The sequence below is a fragment of the Chlorocebus sabaeus genome, chromosome 16 (genome assembly GCF_047675955.1).
Source record: "Chlorocebus sabaeus isolate Y175 chromosome 16, mChlSab1.0.hap1, whole genome shotgun sequence".
Classification (NCBI taxonomy): Eukaryota; Metazoa; Chordata; class Mammalia; order Primates; family Cercopithecidae; genus Chlorocebus; species Chlorocebus sabaeus.
In genome coordinates, this window is record NC_132919.1 from 79,363,590 (window position 1) to 79,378,434 (window position 14,845).

At 59.5% G+C, this 14,845-nt stretch overlaps 2 protein-coding genes across 4 annotated transcripts; both read right to left on the reverse strand.

Annotated features, from left to right (window-relative positions):
- Positions 1-2,056: 2,056 nt before the first annotated feature.
- MCRIP1 (MAPK regulated corepressor interacting protein 1) lies at positions 2,057-12,812 on the reverse strand. 3 transcript variants are annotated; one of them, XM_008013272.3, is made up of 5 exons: positions 12,743-12,812; positions 4,090-4,145; positions 3,877-3,995; positions 3,039-3,140; positions 2,057-2,951 (listed from the first exon to the last, which is right to left on the reverse strand). In XM_008013272.3, exons 2-5 carry the CDS (start codon positions 4,095-4,097, stop codon positions 2,887-2,889), a joined length of 294 nt encoding a protein of 97 aa, XP_008011463.1. In that variant the 5' UTR covers positions 4,098-4,145; positions 12,743-12,812; the 3' UTR covers positions 2,057-2,886. The 3 variants fall into 3 exon arrangements, with proteins under 3 accessions (XP_008011463.1, XP_072861593.1, XP_008011458.3); XM_073005492.1 differs by having other exon boundaries at positions 12,748-12,791; XM_008013267.3 differs by lacking the exon at positions 12,743-12,812 and adding an exon at positions 5,983-7,160.
- Positions 12,813-12,996: 184 nt separating this feature from the next.
- PPP1R27 (protein phosphatase 1 regulatory subunit 27) lies at positions 12,997-14,577 on the reverse strand. The gene is made up of 3 exons (XM_008013275.3): positions 14,287-14,577; positions 14,027-14,177; positions 12,997-13,357 (listed from the first exon to the last, which is right to left on the reverse strand). The coding sequence occupies exons 1-3, from the start codon at positions 14,477-14,479 to the stop codon at positions 13,234-13,236; spliced, it is 468 nt and encodes a 155-aa protein (XP_008011466.2). The 5' UTR covers positions 14,480-14,577; the 3' UTR covers positions 12,997-13,233.
- Positions 14,578-14,845: the final 268 nt, after the last annotated feature.

The window sequence follows — 14,845 nt, forward strand, 5'->3', positions numbered from 1 at the left end:
TAGAGACAGGGTTTCACTGTTAGCCAGGATAGTCTCAATCTCCTCACCTTGTGATCCACTCGTCACAGCCTCCCAAAGTGCTGGAATTACAGGCGTTAGCCACCGCGCCTGGCCTTTTCTTTAATAAACTTGCTTTAAAAAAAAAAAGAGGCCGGGCATGGTGGCTCAAGCCTACATGTAATCCCAGCACTTTGGGAGGCCGAGACGGGTGGATCACGAGGTCAGGAGATCAAGACCATCCTGGCTAACACGGTGAAACCCCGTCTCTACTAAAAATACAAAAAACTAGCCGGGCGAGGTGGCGGGCGCCTGTAATCCCAGCTACTCAGGAGGCTGAGGCAGGAGAATGGCGTAAACCCGGGAGGCGGAGCTTGCAGTGAGCTGAGATCCGGCCACTGCACTCCAGCCTGGGCCACAGAGCGAGACTGTCTCAAAAAAATAATAATAAAAAATAAATAAAGAACCCAAAGGCCAGGCACGGTGGCTCACGTCTATAATCCCAGCACTTTGGGAGGCTGAGGTGGGTGGACCACGAGGTCAGAAGTTTGCAATCATCCTGGCTAATACGGCGAAACCCCGTCTCTACCAAAAATACAAAAAATTAGCCGGGCATGGTGGCGATCACCTGCAGTCTCAGCTCCTCGGGAGGCTGATGCAGGAGAATCATTGAACTTGGGAGGTGGAGGTTGCAGTGAGCCAAGATCACGCCATTGCACTCCAGCCTGGGTGACAGAGCAAGACTCCATCCCAACAACAAACAAACAAACAAAATCAAAAAACAGAAAACCCAGAGGGGTAAACTGTGGCAGGCTGGCTGCGTGCCAGGCCCCGGACTGCAGAGCCCAGGCTCCCCCACTCGAAGGCTGAGGGTCACGCTTGCTGTGTGGGGCTGAGCACCTTGTCAAGTGCGCCCACAAGGTGACTCATGGGGATAGAAGCACCGAGCACTGGGTCACCCAGGATGTAGGTAGTCATCACCACCTGAGGAAACCGAGGCTGAGACTCCAACCTGCTCACAGCCATGGTGTAGCAACGTCCTGGCCAGCGCTCAAGCCCACCCCTCCTCCTCCTGGAATCCAGGAACCCCACGTTTGAATGGGCCCCTCTTTGGGGAACTCTGCTGGCCGTGGCAGCTACCACTGTACAGAAGGCACACAGGGAGGAGCCTTGCCCCTAGGAGGCTCAGTGAGTGGAACGCACATGGCATGAGGACCGTTGTGAGCTGCCCGCCCCTCATCCCCGTGGTAGTGTCCCCCAAGCTGCATCGGCTCGACAGTGGGGGGCAGCTTGGGTCACCCTAGCCTGGTGGGCACTGGAAACGCTCCTCAAAGGACTCACAGGCCCACAGGGGATAGATAAGGCCATGTGTTTACAGGGAGTTGGCTCAGGGCTGGGTACTGCTGTGCACACTGGCTGCCAGGCAGAAGCTGGGTTGGTTTATTACTGGAACACCCTTCCCAGCTCCTCCTCCCCAGGGAGGCCGGCCCTGCGCCAGCCCACCCACCAGGAGGCGCCTGTGGGGCCACTCAAGCCCCGCACACTCTTCTGGGAAAGGGTGTTCCTGGAATAAATTCTGGTTTGGCTTCCAACAGGAGCAGGAATAGAGTTCCCTGTCTGGCCTGCCAGGGCGGCTTCCAGGTTTGAAGGTCAAGTGCACACAGCTCTCTCCTGGGCCCAGTGGCACCCCCTTCACCTGGTCAGGGGAGGAGCCCAGCAGCACCCCTTTCATCTGGACAGGGGAGGAGCCGGCTCCTGGAGGGGCCACAGTACCCTAGAGGGTGGGTTCAGGGTGGCGCCTACTACCTCTGGGGCCCCCTGGGGAGCCCCTGTAGCAGAACAAGGGTGGGGATATCAGGCAGCCCAGTCTCTCCCTCCAGAATGCCCTCCCCACCACCACCTGCCCTAGGAGGCCTGACCCCCCCCCCAGTGGCTTAGACTGAGAATTTCTGTGCTTGAGGAACCTTCACCATGATCTGGGGTTTCCAGCCCTGCCCAGGAGCTGGCTGTGCATGCGTGTTGCAGGGGCAGAGGCATGACAGACCGCCAAGAGGCCACGCCCAGTGCCGCTGCCTTTATTAACAGACCCTGGAGCTCCACAGCCACACAGACACTTGGCTTTCAGAGGGCACAGGAAGAAAAAGGGACCTGGTGACCCTCCCAGCATACCCCAGAGCCAAGACAGACCCAGCAGCAGCACCTCAGGGTCAGCCTGGGTGCCCCTACCCATGGGCCACTATGACCACAGATACCAGGAGGCCAGGCCTGGCTGCTGGGGACCCCTTTGGGGGGCCCGGCAGTATCCTAGACCCAAAGAGCTGGTGCCATCTTGAAGCTGATTCAGGGAACGGGCCAGGCTGGACAGTAGGGGTAGGTGTGAGAAGCTCCCCAGCATGTCCAGGCCACGGGAGCAGCAAGGGTCTGTGGGGGGTCCCAGGTTGGATGGGGTGGGGCTGCCCTTGTCCTGTATCCTGGCCATTTCAAGGACAAAACCAGCCCAGTCCCAGCAGCCTGGGAGGCAGCAGAGGCTCCTTCTTCTCCCCTCCTGATTCTGCAGTGGCCAAGGACAGGAGGGTGAGGGGAGAGGAAAGAGGGCAGGTCAGGGCCCCTGGGGGCCAGGCAGCTCCAAAAACGCAGCCAGGTGGCTGGGGGAGGGTAGGAGGGTGGGGAGGGCCCAGACCCCCATGATGGGGGCAGCCTGAGACCCCCAAGGAGGAAGGAGGGGACTTGGGAAGGAGAGGGAGGCCTCAGCCGTCAGTCACACCGGTGCTGGGGTCTGCAGCCCGCTGGAGCAAGACACCCCCATCCCAGGAGCAGGGCCACAGGACAGGAGGGAGCTGACACCTCGCACCCTGATCTTCCGGAGGCCGGGGAGGGGCGCTGGGCGCTCTAGGACTTCTTGGCATCCTGCGTGCTCCGGCGCTTCAGGTCACTCAGGTCGATGGGCTTGAAGGCTGCCAGGGAACAACGTGGTAGGTGGTAGGCACAGGCCCTCCGGGCCCGTGAGGCCCAGCCCTGCCCCCAGGTCAGCCCCCACTCACTCTTCAGGCTGGGGTTAGGGACCTTCTCCACATACTCCTCCACCAGACCCCGCTCGCCGCCCGGCACCTGGCTTCGCAGGTCTCGCTCCACGCCCTGCCAGGCTGCAGAGGCAGAGGGCAGTGTGCTCAGAGCCCCCTGCCCCAGGGGGTGGCGTCCACATCAAGAGAGTGCCTACCCTCAGCTCCTGCCCTCCCAGACCCTTTCCTCCCTCAGAAGTGTCCTCCATGCTCCCCCACAGCCCTCTGCCCACCCCAGCCTCACTCACCTGCAGACCCCATCCCTGCTCCTCCGGCAGGCCTGTCCCTTCCCCGCAAGATGACCAGGACTATGATTGGAGGGACCCCTATGACCCTACCCCAGGCTTCCCTGCGCCTCGGGGGCAGCACAACCTCCTCAGCTAGGCCTCTACCTTTCCCACCTCATCCATGCACCTCCCCAGCCCCAGCACATCACACACTCCCCTAATCCCAGACAACCACCTCCTGGCCATTCATGGCTGGGTGCGTGCCTGTCTTCAAAGGCCCCTCCCTTTCCCCAGCAAGCTCCTTTAGCACTGCTAGCATGGATGACTGGCTCCCAACATGGCCTCTATCTGGGGCATGGCCCACTCCCAGCCTCTCCTCCTGGGTTCCCCCCATGATCAGAAGCAGGTCTCCTCTCCACACAGGGTCCCCTCGGCCACCCCCACCCGCCTGGGCCCTGAAGGCTGTGGACACAGTGATGGAGGAGCAGGGGCAGGGGCTGCAGGAGATTCCTCAGAAACCTGGGTCCTGGGCTGGGGGCAGAGCTGACTCTGTCAAGGACAGGGCAGGAGCTGGGTGTGGCAGACACACCCACCTTCGTAAATGAAGCGGACGTTCTCCTCGTGGGCTGGGGTGAAGATCTCGCTGCTGCTGGGTGGGGAGCGGGGGCTGCTGGTCCTCTTGCCGTTGTACACGACTCTGGAGACGGGGGAGCTGGGGGAGCCTGGCACATGAGGCAGGGCACGCAGCAGGGTGGGAACCCACACCCCCGCCCCGGTGGAGACCGCCCCACCTGCCTGAGACCCACCTGGTCATTGCGGGGGCGTCTGATCCTAGCGCTCCACCGCCAGATCCCCTCAGCCTCTGAAACAGAAGCCAGCACAGGAGTGGGACGCAGGGCCACCCTCTCCAGCATGGGAGGAGGGGGAGGCACAGGGTACACCTGCCTCCTCCCTTCAGATGTGAACAAAGTGCATAGTCTCCCTGCCTACCAGGGGGTCCCCCACAGGCTGGGGTCCAGCCACGGGCAGCCATTGGGCTCCAGGCAACCCCAGGAGGTAGCAGGGAGCTGCCCAGAGCCAGCCAGACACACACACGACTTGAAGCAATCAAGCCCACTCAGCAGCCTGAGCTCTGCAAGATGTGGAGGCCTCAGCCCCAGCACCGGGAGCACCGTGGCCAGAGCCCCTCCCACCACAGGCTGGTGGGACCATCAGCATCTCTGATGTCTGGCTGCTTCTCACTGCAGCAGAGCGCCTGCAGCCCCTGAGGAAACTGGCCCTGCTCTCCCTGGTGCAGGGCTGGGCACACAGCTTCCGCGGAGCCTTGATTTCCTTTCCGTAAAATGGGGATGAGCTTCCTAACGGTGATCCCAGCTCCACAGCACCTGCCCAGACTCAGCTTCCTGGTTCCCAGGAGCATGAACCACATCAGCACCCTGGAGATGGAACCAAACTCCAACTCCCCTGGTGGGCAGAGGGGGTGACCCTGGAGGAAGCCGCCGGGCCTGACCTGTGACCAGGACCCTGGGCTGCTGCCCGTTTACATCCTCTCAGCCCAGGGGAATCCACAGCTCTGGAGAAAGGGAGTCTATTTTGAGGCTCAGACGCCCACACTGGCAGGCTGGACAGTGTCCCCACTCCAGCTGAGGACACACAACCCCAAGCTGGGGAAGCCAACAGGGCTGGTCTCCAGCCTGCCCTGTTCCAGAGGGGGCAAATCCAGGTTCTCGGGGAAGGGAGTCCCAGGATTCCCAGGAGGGGGCTTTTAGCACAAGCGACTCCCCTGCCCACCCCAGGGACCAAGGCTGCAGATACTCCAGGGCACATGGCTGCTGCACTCACAGAGGGCCAGGAGCACTGAGGCTTCGAGTCCTCTCTGGCCCGTTCCACCTCATGTCAATGGTCCAGCCCTCAAACACCACATGCGATCAGAAGCCCACAGCTCAAGGGCAAAACCAGCAAAGAGCAGAAAACCAGCTCCCAGCCCTGGAACTCTGTGCCCCATCCCAGGCCAGGAGGGGGGTCCAAACAGGGCCAGGGGCTCCCCACCCACGGCAGCACCCAGTTTGCTCACAAAGTCACCTCTCCTTTCTTGGACTCTGGGATCTCTCTGCCCAGTCCTCCTGCCAGGGACTCCAGCCCACGAACACCAGAGAATGCAGGCAAAGGCCTGTTTGGGTTGAGGGTCCACAGGGACATGCTACCTGCTGGGAAGCTCCCATTACAGAGAACGGCAGAGCTCAGGTTAACAGGTGGACTGGCCAGTCCCCTGCCTCGCCCCCTGCGGGCTCTCAGCACTGACCGACTGCGGCTTCAGGGGTACCTGCCTCCCAGCCCGCCCTCCCCAGTGGCTCTTCTCCCCATGCATCCTCTGCCTCCCGTAGTGACTTGGCTTTTATGCAGTCACACTTTTGGCCTGGGGTCCCCTGCTGAGCTCGGTTGTCACTCCTGCCCCAGATCCCACTGATGGCCCCACATCCTCCCAAGCAACTACCCTTCCAGGGCTTCCTTTGCCTTGCTGCGTGCGTGCATGCAGACACACACACACACACACACACACACACACACACCCCTGCCCCCACACACCTTAGCTGAATACACCTGCCACACACACGCCTACACACAACCTTCCGTGCCTGCACACAGCTGTCTGTACAAATCTGCCCACACACATGCTGCACACACCCATCTGAACACACCTGGTGTGGCAGCATGCACTTGTAGTCCCAGCGACTCGGAGGCTGGGGTGGGAGGACTGATTGAGCCCAGGAGGTCAAGGCTGCAGTGAGCCAAGATCGTGGCACTGCACTCCAGTCCAGGCAACAGAGCAAGACACTGTGTCCAAAAAAAAAAAAAAAAAGCCCAGGCATGGTGGCTCACGCTTGTAATTCCAACACTTTGGGAGGTTGAGGTGGGTGGATCGCCTGAGGTCAGGAGATTGAGAGCAGCCTGGTGAACATGGTGAAACCCTGTCTCTACTAAAAATACAAAAATTAGCTGGCCGTGGCAGGCACCACTACTCGGGAGGCTGAGACAGGAGAATTGCTTGAACCCGGGAAATGGAGGTTGCAGTGAGCTGAGATCACGCCAATGCACTCCAGCCTGGGTGACAGAGCAAGACTCCGACTCGGGGGGGAAAAAAAAAAAAAAGGCCAGGCTTGGTGACTCACGCCTGTAATTCCAGCACTTTGGAAGGCTGAGGCGGGTGGATCACAAGGTCAGGAATTCAAGACCAGCCTGGCCAACATGGTGAAACCCTGTCTCTACTAAAAATACAAAAATTAGCTAGACATGGTGGTGGGTGCCTGGGGTCCCAGCTACTCAGGAGGCTGAGGCAGGAGAAGTACTCAAACCTGGGAGGTGGAGGTTGCAGTGAGCTGAGATCACGCCACTGCACTCCAGCTTAGGTGACAGGGCAAGACTCCGTCTCAAAAAACAAACAAAAAAAAAACAAAAAAGGCCAGGCACAGTTGCTCGCCTATTAAAATCGGCCTGTAATCCCAACACTTTGGGAGGTTGAAGAGGGCAGATCACTTGAGCCCAAGAGTTCAAGACCAGCCTGGGCAACATGATAAAATCCCATTTCTACAAAAATATAAAAACTTCGCCAGGAGTGATGGCTGAGGTGGTAGGATTGCCTGAGACTGCGAGGTGGAGGCTGTGGTGAGCCATGATCATACCACTGCACTCCAGCCTGGGTGACAGAACGAGACTCTGTCTCTAAATAAACAAATTTAAAACCCCATAAGCATATACACCTATTGTGCATCCATACTTTTTTTTTTTTTTGACACGGAGTCTCGCTCTGTTGCCCAGGCTGGAACACAGTGGTGCGATCTCGGCTCACTACAAGCTCCACCTCCCGGGTTCACACCATTCTCCTGACTCAGCCTCCCGAGTTGCTGGGACTACAGGCGCCCGCCACCTCGCCCGGCTAATTTTTTTGTATTTTTAATAGAGATGGGGTTTCACCGCGTTAGCCAAGATGGTCTCGATCTCCTGACCTCGTGATCTGCCCGCCTTGGCCTCCCAAAGTGCTGGGATTACAGGCATGAGCTACCACGCCCAGCTGCACCCATACATTTTTTAAGTCAATAGGAGTCCCGTTTGCCTCTTCTTGTTAGGAGAAAAAATGTACCCACACCCTCAACACCACAGGCTGTGTCCTCTAAGTCTTCCCAGACACGAGGAGCCCTTCCCACCTCTTCCTACTTCTTCCTACTTCCTCCAGCTCAGCGATCCCCAGGGCCTGCCCGCTGCCCCCTTCCCCCCTCAACCCTGCACACATAGCCCCAGGCTTTCCAGCTCAGTGACCACCCCCAGGCCTCATGCTGGCCCCACCCCTGCACACATAGCCCCAGGCTTTCCTGGATGTGCCAGCAGTTCCCAAGAGGCCAGGGACCTGTTGTCCCCCTGGAAGCAAAAGAAACAGTTCTGCAGTTCACTCAGCCTCACTGCCTCCTGGGGCTTCACTCAGCCTCACTGCCTCCTGGGGCTCTGCCCAGGAACTCTGCCCAATTCTTCTGGGTCAATTTCTTCTGGGTCAGAATTGCCCAATTCTGACCCCGAAGAAATTTCCCATTAAAAATCAAGTATCTGTACACACTCTGTGACCCAGCCATTCTGCTCCTAGGTACACACAGCCAAGACACACACAAGGACAGCTGGAGAATCTCCACTTGTAATTACCAAGGGAAGAGCCACCGCCAAAGCGTATCAGTGCACACCTGGCCTACTCCCATAAGGGAATCAGCATCCGGAGGGGGCACCACAGCCCCTGCAGCAGAGACGGACACCAAGCACAAGAGGCAGGACCTGAGGGGCCACAGACAGGCCCTGAGACACACAGCACGGGAGGAAGCTGGAAAGGGCCGAGGCACAGACAAAACCGGAGCCAGGACCAGGACGGTGTCTGTGAGGGCAGGAAGGAGCTGAGGGGGGGAGCTGAGAGGGGAGGGCAGGAAGTGTGGCTGGCAGGCAGCTCAGCCCTAGCTCAGGCCCAGTGGGCAGAGGCTGGTGTCTGGCTAAGCAGAGGGAACCCTGAGGCACAACATGCATGCATCCCTGAGATGGTGGATGTGGCGGGACCCAGGACCACAGTGGGTGAGAGTGAGCAGGGGACAAAGGAACAGGCCCAGAGAAGCGCCGGGGACAGCCTGAAAAGACTTAGCACACAGCAGATGGCCACCTGAGGTGGCGGCCCCTAAGCCAGCAGGACACTGACCTGTTGCTCAGCTGCCCAGGTAAAGGGGAGTGGTGGCCTGACCGAGGCTGACCATAGGTGAAGGGTGGGAGGGAGGGGGCTCCATTCAACCCAGAGAGACAGCCCCACTTCAGAGGTCTCGAGACTCTACCCAGCCCAGCCCCCCAGCCTTCATCCCACCTGGGCCACCACCAGGGTGAGAGCAGCGAGGGAGGGTCAGGCAATGCCTCAGTCCCGTTCTCCTTCCCTCTTTCAGTCAGAATGAAGACCAAGCGTGCCGATGTCCCGGCCACAGCCCTGTACTCCTCAGTCGCTACACCACGCCCCACTGCCTCTGAGAGTTTTCCTTCATAGTTTTCATATTTTAATATCTTTGAAACTGGGTTGTACCTGACGATTGCTAACACGTCTTGAGTTTAACCAATGGCGGTTTTTCTTTCTCAGTGTACTGTGAAATATAGCGCAGCTCATAATGGCTGGGGTCTCACATGGGAGGACCCTTGATGACACTCTCCTGGCCCAGGACCATCCTTCCAGAGCCCCTCAAGCTACATAATATTTAGGTACTTTCTCCCCTTCCCCTCAAAGTCTTCCACACCCCATGCCACTCCACCCCACCCCACCCAGGGCTAGAATAACCTCCGGTTCCAGACCCCCAGTGTCAGCACGGGTGGACACAGATGTCTACATGATCTTCCTGACACCCTTTCCCCAAGTCATTTACCACTAGGGTGTCACCCAGGCCCTCTGCTGCCACCAAGCCCACTGTCCAGCCCCAACTTGTTTCATCAGGTGTCACCTGCTGCTCCACTCCTGCCCCAACAGCCTTTGCCACAGGACCACCTGCCACCAGCCACCCAGAGTGCAGGCGACCTGCAGGTCTGTGCATTCTGCAGGGCCTGACCGCCTACTTCTGTGGCTGTCCAGCCTACAGGGCCTGGCCTACTGGGCTGCAGGTATGACCCTACTCTGGGGCCCCAGGAAAGCTCCTCTGAGCCTCCGCATCCTCATTCAAAGTGATGCAGCCCACAGGGATGCTCACCTGCTCCAATAGGGACAGAAGCACAGCCATGGGAAGCGAGCAGCTCAGTGAGGTCTCTGTGGCTCCTTATCCAATACAATAATGGACAGGACAAGCATGTGCCACATCGTTCAACTGGATGATGTTAAGAATGAAAGGGGCCAGGCGCAGTGGCTCATGCCTGTAATCCCAGCACTTTGGGAGGCCGAGGCAGGCGAATCACAAGGTCAGGAGATCGAGACCATCCTGGCTAACACAATGAAACCCCGTCTCTACTAAAAATACAAAAAATTAGCCAGGCGTGGTGGTGGACGCCTATAGTCCCAGCTACTCAGGAGGCTGAGGCAGGAGAATGGCGTGAACCCAGAAGGTGGAGCTTGCAGTGAGCCGACATCGTGCCACTGCACTCCAGCCTGGGCGACAGATTCTGGTGGCTCACACCTGTAATCCCAGCACTTTGGGAGGCTGAGGCGGACGGATCACCTGAGGTCAGGAGTTCGAGACCAGCCTGGCCAACACGGAGGAACCCCATGTCAACTAAAAATACAAAAATTAGCCAGGCGTGGTGGCAGGCGCCTGTAATCCCAGCTACTCGGGAGGCTGAGGCAGGAGAATCGCTTGAACCCTGGAGGCAGAGGTTGCAGTGAGCCGAGATCGCGCCACTGCACTCCAGCCTGGGGTAAAAGAGTGAGACTTCGTCTCAAAAAAAAAAAAAAGAAAAAGAAAAAGAAAAAAGAAAGGGGCTAGGTGTGGTAGTAATCCTAGCACTTTGGGAGGCCAGGAGTTCAAGACCGGCCTGGGCAACATAGAATGAGCCCCATCTCTACCAGGTGCGGTGACTCATGCCCGCAATCCCAGCACTCTGGGAGGCTGAAGTGGGCAGATTACCGGAGGTTAGGCGTTTGAGACCAGCCTGGCCAACATGGTGAAACCCCATCGCTACTAAAAAAGAAAAAAAAAAATTAGGCAGGGTGCAGTGGCTCAGCTTGTAATTCCAGCACTTTGGGGGGCCGAGGTGGGCGGATCACCTGAGGTCAAGAGTTCGAGACCAGCCTGGCCAACATACAGTGAAACCCCATCTCTACTAAATAATACAAAAATTAGCTGGGCGTGGTAGCACATGCCTGTAGTCCCAGCTATTTGGGAAGCTGAGGCAGGAGAATCACTTGAACCCAGGAAGCGGAGGTTACAGTGAGCCGAGATCACGCCACTGCACTCCAGTCTGGGCAACAGAGCGAGACTGTATCTCAAAAAAAAAAAAAAAAGGTTAGCCAGGCATGGTGGTATGCACCTGTAATCCCAGCTTCTCAGGAGTCTGAGGCACGTGCATCACTTTAAACCCGGGAGGCGGAGGTTGCAGTGAGGGGAGATCATGCCACTGCACTCCAGTTTGGAAGACAGAGACAGAGCAAGACTCCATTTCAAAAAAAAAAAAAAAAAAGAATGAAAGGGATGCTGTTGATCATTAAGCATGAAACAACTCTTCTGGGAAAACTGGAATGTAGAGTCACCCCACTCTTAGGGAGGTGGAGGCACAGAAAAGCACTGGGGACGGAAAGAGACTGCCACCGGCCACGCAAACACTTGCCAGAGACTAAGGGCAGGGCAGCCACCACACTGGGCCCTTACACTCACTGCCCACGTCCCCACAGATGGGCCAGAAAGACACCCTGAGAACTCCCAGTTCGGCGCTGAAGGAGCCTGCCACCAAGCAGCAGGGCCCCTGCCAGGGCCTCCAGGGCTACAGCAGTTGGGGCCTGGCCTCAGCCTCCCCAAAGCCTGCCTCCACTCTGCCTGCACCTCACCGCAGATTTCTGGACTCCCTGAAAGCCCCATTCCCCACTGATACCCGTGTGGCTTTGCTCAGAGACTGGCCCTCCCTCCAGATAGGGAGGGGAGTCTTATTGGGTAGAACTATATAGAACCTTCCTCCTCCAGGGGACCCAAGGGCTTCAGAGACTTCCTGGTGGGGAGGGGACAGAACCCCAGTCTCTGGCCTCCCAGTCTCAAATTCTTTCCCCCACACAGCCACATGCCTAAGAACAGGACATGAGGTAACACTCCAGCAACGTGACAATATTGTGAGGTTCCAGAGTTAGAATCACTGACGCCATCGCTATTCTGTGCTCCTCTGGAGTTTCTGAGATTCAAAGTTTCTAAGACTCCACTTTCTCTTCGTGTTCTGTGTCTTTTTCAGCCAATCAGGCTAGAATATGATCTACTACCCAAGCAGGCGCACAAGGATACCGCTGTCACAGCTGATACACTGGCACCTCGTGGTTCCGTGAAGACCCCCGGAGAAAGCCTCTAAGTGTTGCCCCACCTCCTCACCCTCTCCCCCGGGTGGTGGCAGCAACAGACTAAGCATGTGCGCCCTCCTCCCCATCCTGATCCCACTCAAACCACAACTGCCCCTGACTCGCCCCAGATCCAGCCCCGTCTTTCAGGAAGAGTTGGCTCTTCTTCACGTCCCACCTCCCACCCTCTCTACATGTTCTCGCCACATCCCACCCGAAGTCCACTCACTGGTCCCCGTTTACACCTCAAGGCCTTTGGTCAAGCTGTGTTCTCTGCCCAAAACTATCCTACTCATCCTTGGGGGTCCAGCTCAAAGACCACCTTTCTGCGACGGCTACTCTGGGGCAGGACGGAGAGAAGCACAGCCCGTGCCCCGTGTGGCTGCCGCCCCCGCGGTCACAACCACCGCCCAGTGAGTGCCTCGAAGGCAGGCGGAGGCCCCGTTCTCCCCGTTAGGCCCAGCACCACTGCCTGGGTAGATGGGAAAGCGGGCAAGGCCGGAAAATGGACGGAAGAATGCGGACGGTCGGGCCCGCGGCGCTCCGAGAGTCGGAGGCATCCTCAGGCAGGGTTCCTCCGGGAGAAAGCGGGGCTCTGTCAGCCCCAGAGCCCCGACGGTGGCAGAAGGCGGGCCCTCCGCGAGCGTGCGGCCGTGCTGGGTCCCCGGCCCCTGCCCCGGCCTGCGGGGGGAAAGGCGCTCAGTCCGAGTCGCGCCCTCCCCACGCGCGTTCCCAAGTGCCCCGCGGGCCGCGCCCTCCTGCAGGTGCCGGGCAAGGAACACGGGCCCCTCCCTCGGACCCCGGCCGCTCGGCCACTCCCCCGCGCCCGGCCCCGCCCGGCCCTGCAGGGCACCCGCGGCCGCCAGGCGACACCAGGGCGGGGCCCAGCCGCGCCCGCCCCGCCCCGTCCCCGCCGCCCGGCGCCGCACCCGCCTCACCTCACCCCGACCCGCCGCCACCGCCTCTTCCAGCTGGGAGGCCCCGCCGGAAGTGACGCCACCGCCGGCTGCGCAGGCGCAGACGCAGCGCGCTCCCACGTGACCGCCCGGCACGCGGAGGGCGGGGGCGGCCGGGATTCCCGGGCGGGGTCGGGGCTCGTGGCGGCAGCTCTGGGCCGGCCCGGCCTGGACGGTGAGCGCAGCTGGCCAGCGGCAGCGGCTGGAGCCCAGTAATCAGGACACCACCACAAGCACCACCTGTGTAGACCCAGGCCCCCTCACCTGGGAGTCACGTTTATTGAAAAAGTAAAAAGTGTCACAGTAAAAAATTCACCTGGAGACAAAGCCAGGCCTAGGAGGGGTGGCAGGGTCGTGGAGGGACGGGTCCGGCCGCCCCTGGCCCACGGGTGGGGCACGTGCTGGCCCCGGGGCGACGCGCGGCTTCCCCAGGGAGGCGGCCCTGGGCGCGGGGGCGGGCGGGCAGAGCTGGCTCAGTCCATCGTGGCCCCTTTGAAGAGCTCCACCAGCTCCTTGAAGTCCGGGTCGATGAGGTCGGAGGGCAGGTCGCCATCGTCGTTGGCTGCGTCCCTGTCCGCTCCCAGAGAGATAAGGTACCTGGGGTGCAAAGGTCGCCCTGGCTGAAGCGGGGAGGAGCCGGGAGAGTGCTCGCCACCACCCAGGTCAGAGGGCCAGAGTTCTGGGGTCACCTGTGTGTCCCCCACCTTCAGGTCTCAAGGTCCGGGTAGGGTGAGGAGGAAGAAACCTGACCCTTTGGAAGCTGTGGCCAGCTTTTCAAGTTGGCGCTGTTGAGGACAAGGGCAGAAACAGGATTCCAGAAGCTTTTAGGGTTTGTAGGGTTGTTTTTTTGTTGTTGTTGCCGCTGTTTTTAGAGACAGAGTTTCGCTCTTATCACCCAGGCTGGAGTGCAGTGGCATGATCTCCACTCAGGGTAACCTCCGCCTCCCGGGTTCAAGCAATTCTCCTGCCTCAGCCTTGAGTATCTGGGATTACAGGCATGCGCCATCACTCCCGGCTAGTTTTGTATTTTTAGTAGTGAAGGGGTTTCTCCATGTTGGCCAGGCTGGTCATGAACTCCTGATGACCTCAGGTGATCCGCCCACCTCAGCCTCCCAAAGGGCTGGGATAACACGCCTGAGGCACCGTGCTCAGCCTGTATGGTTCTTGCCTACACCACCAGGACCACATTTTGGAGCCCACATCCTGGGGGCCCACTGAGGCCTGGAGGGGTCGAGTTCAACCCTGTGTAGACCCAGGCCCCCTCACCTGGCTATGTCGGGGTACCCATCGCTGCAGGCAATGTGTAAGGGTGTCCAGCCCGCCTCATCTCGCTGGTGAATGTCTGCTCCGTATTTGACCAGCAGCTTCACGCATTCCAGGTTTCCAGACAGCACGGCTTCATGCAAGGCGGCCAGGCCTGGGCAGGGAGGAAGGGAGGAGTCAAGACTGAGCCTCAGGTCGGGTCCTCCTTGCTGGCTTCCCCACCACCCCACAGCCCCTGGCCAGCTCTTCCGGGGCTTGCTCACCTGAGGGATGTATCGTGGCCAGGGACACTTTCTGAGCCCGGATGAAACGCCGCACCTGCTCCAGGTCACCCTGACGGATGTGGTCCAGGAACAGAACATCATTAGGGAAACGCACACTGCGATCAGCCAGCATCCGCCGCCGCCGCCGCTGCCGTGGGCTGTAGCGGGCATAGCGGGCAGTTCTGCTAGGCATCTTGGGCGCTGTGGGGCAGGCTGCCCCTGGGGACCCTACTGCGCTGGTGTTAATAATGTTGTCCGGCCCCGACCAGATCAGCTTGAGGGCTCCTGTCGGACGAGCCCCGGCCTCTGACTTGCTTATATAGGGCTCAGGGGCTATATAAAGCTGCACGGTCATCCTCCCCGGCGCGAGGGGCTGAAACTGAGCTGCACCCCCGCCCTGCGCCCCAGATCATGTTTAGTGACTCATCTTTCAGCCCACCTGTTACTGTGCCCGGCCAAAGGGGTCAGATCATTCCTGCCTGTCGCTCCCTGCCGCACAGCTGGACCTAGAAGGTGCCTTACCGAGGGTGGGAGGAGGCACTGGTGCAGAGCCCATGAG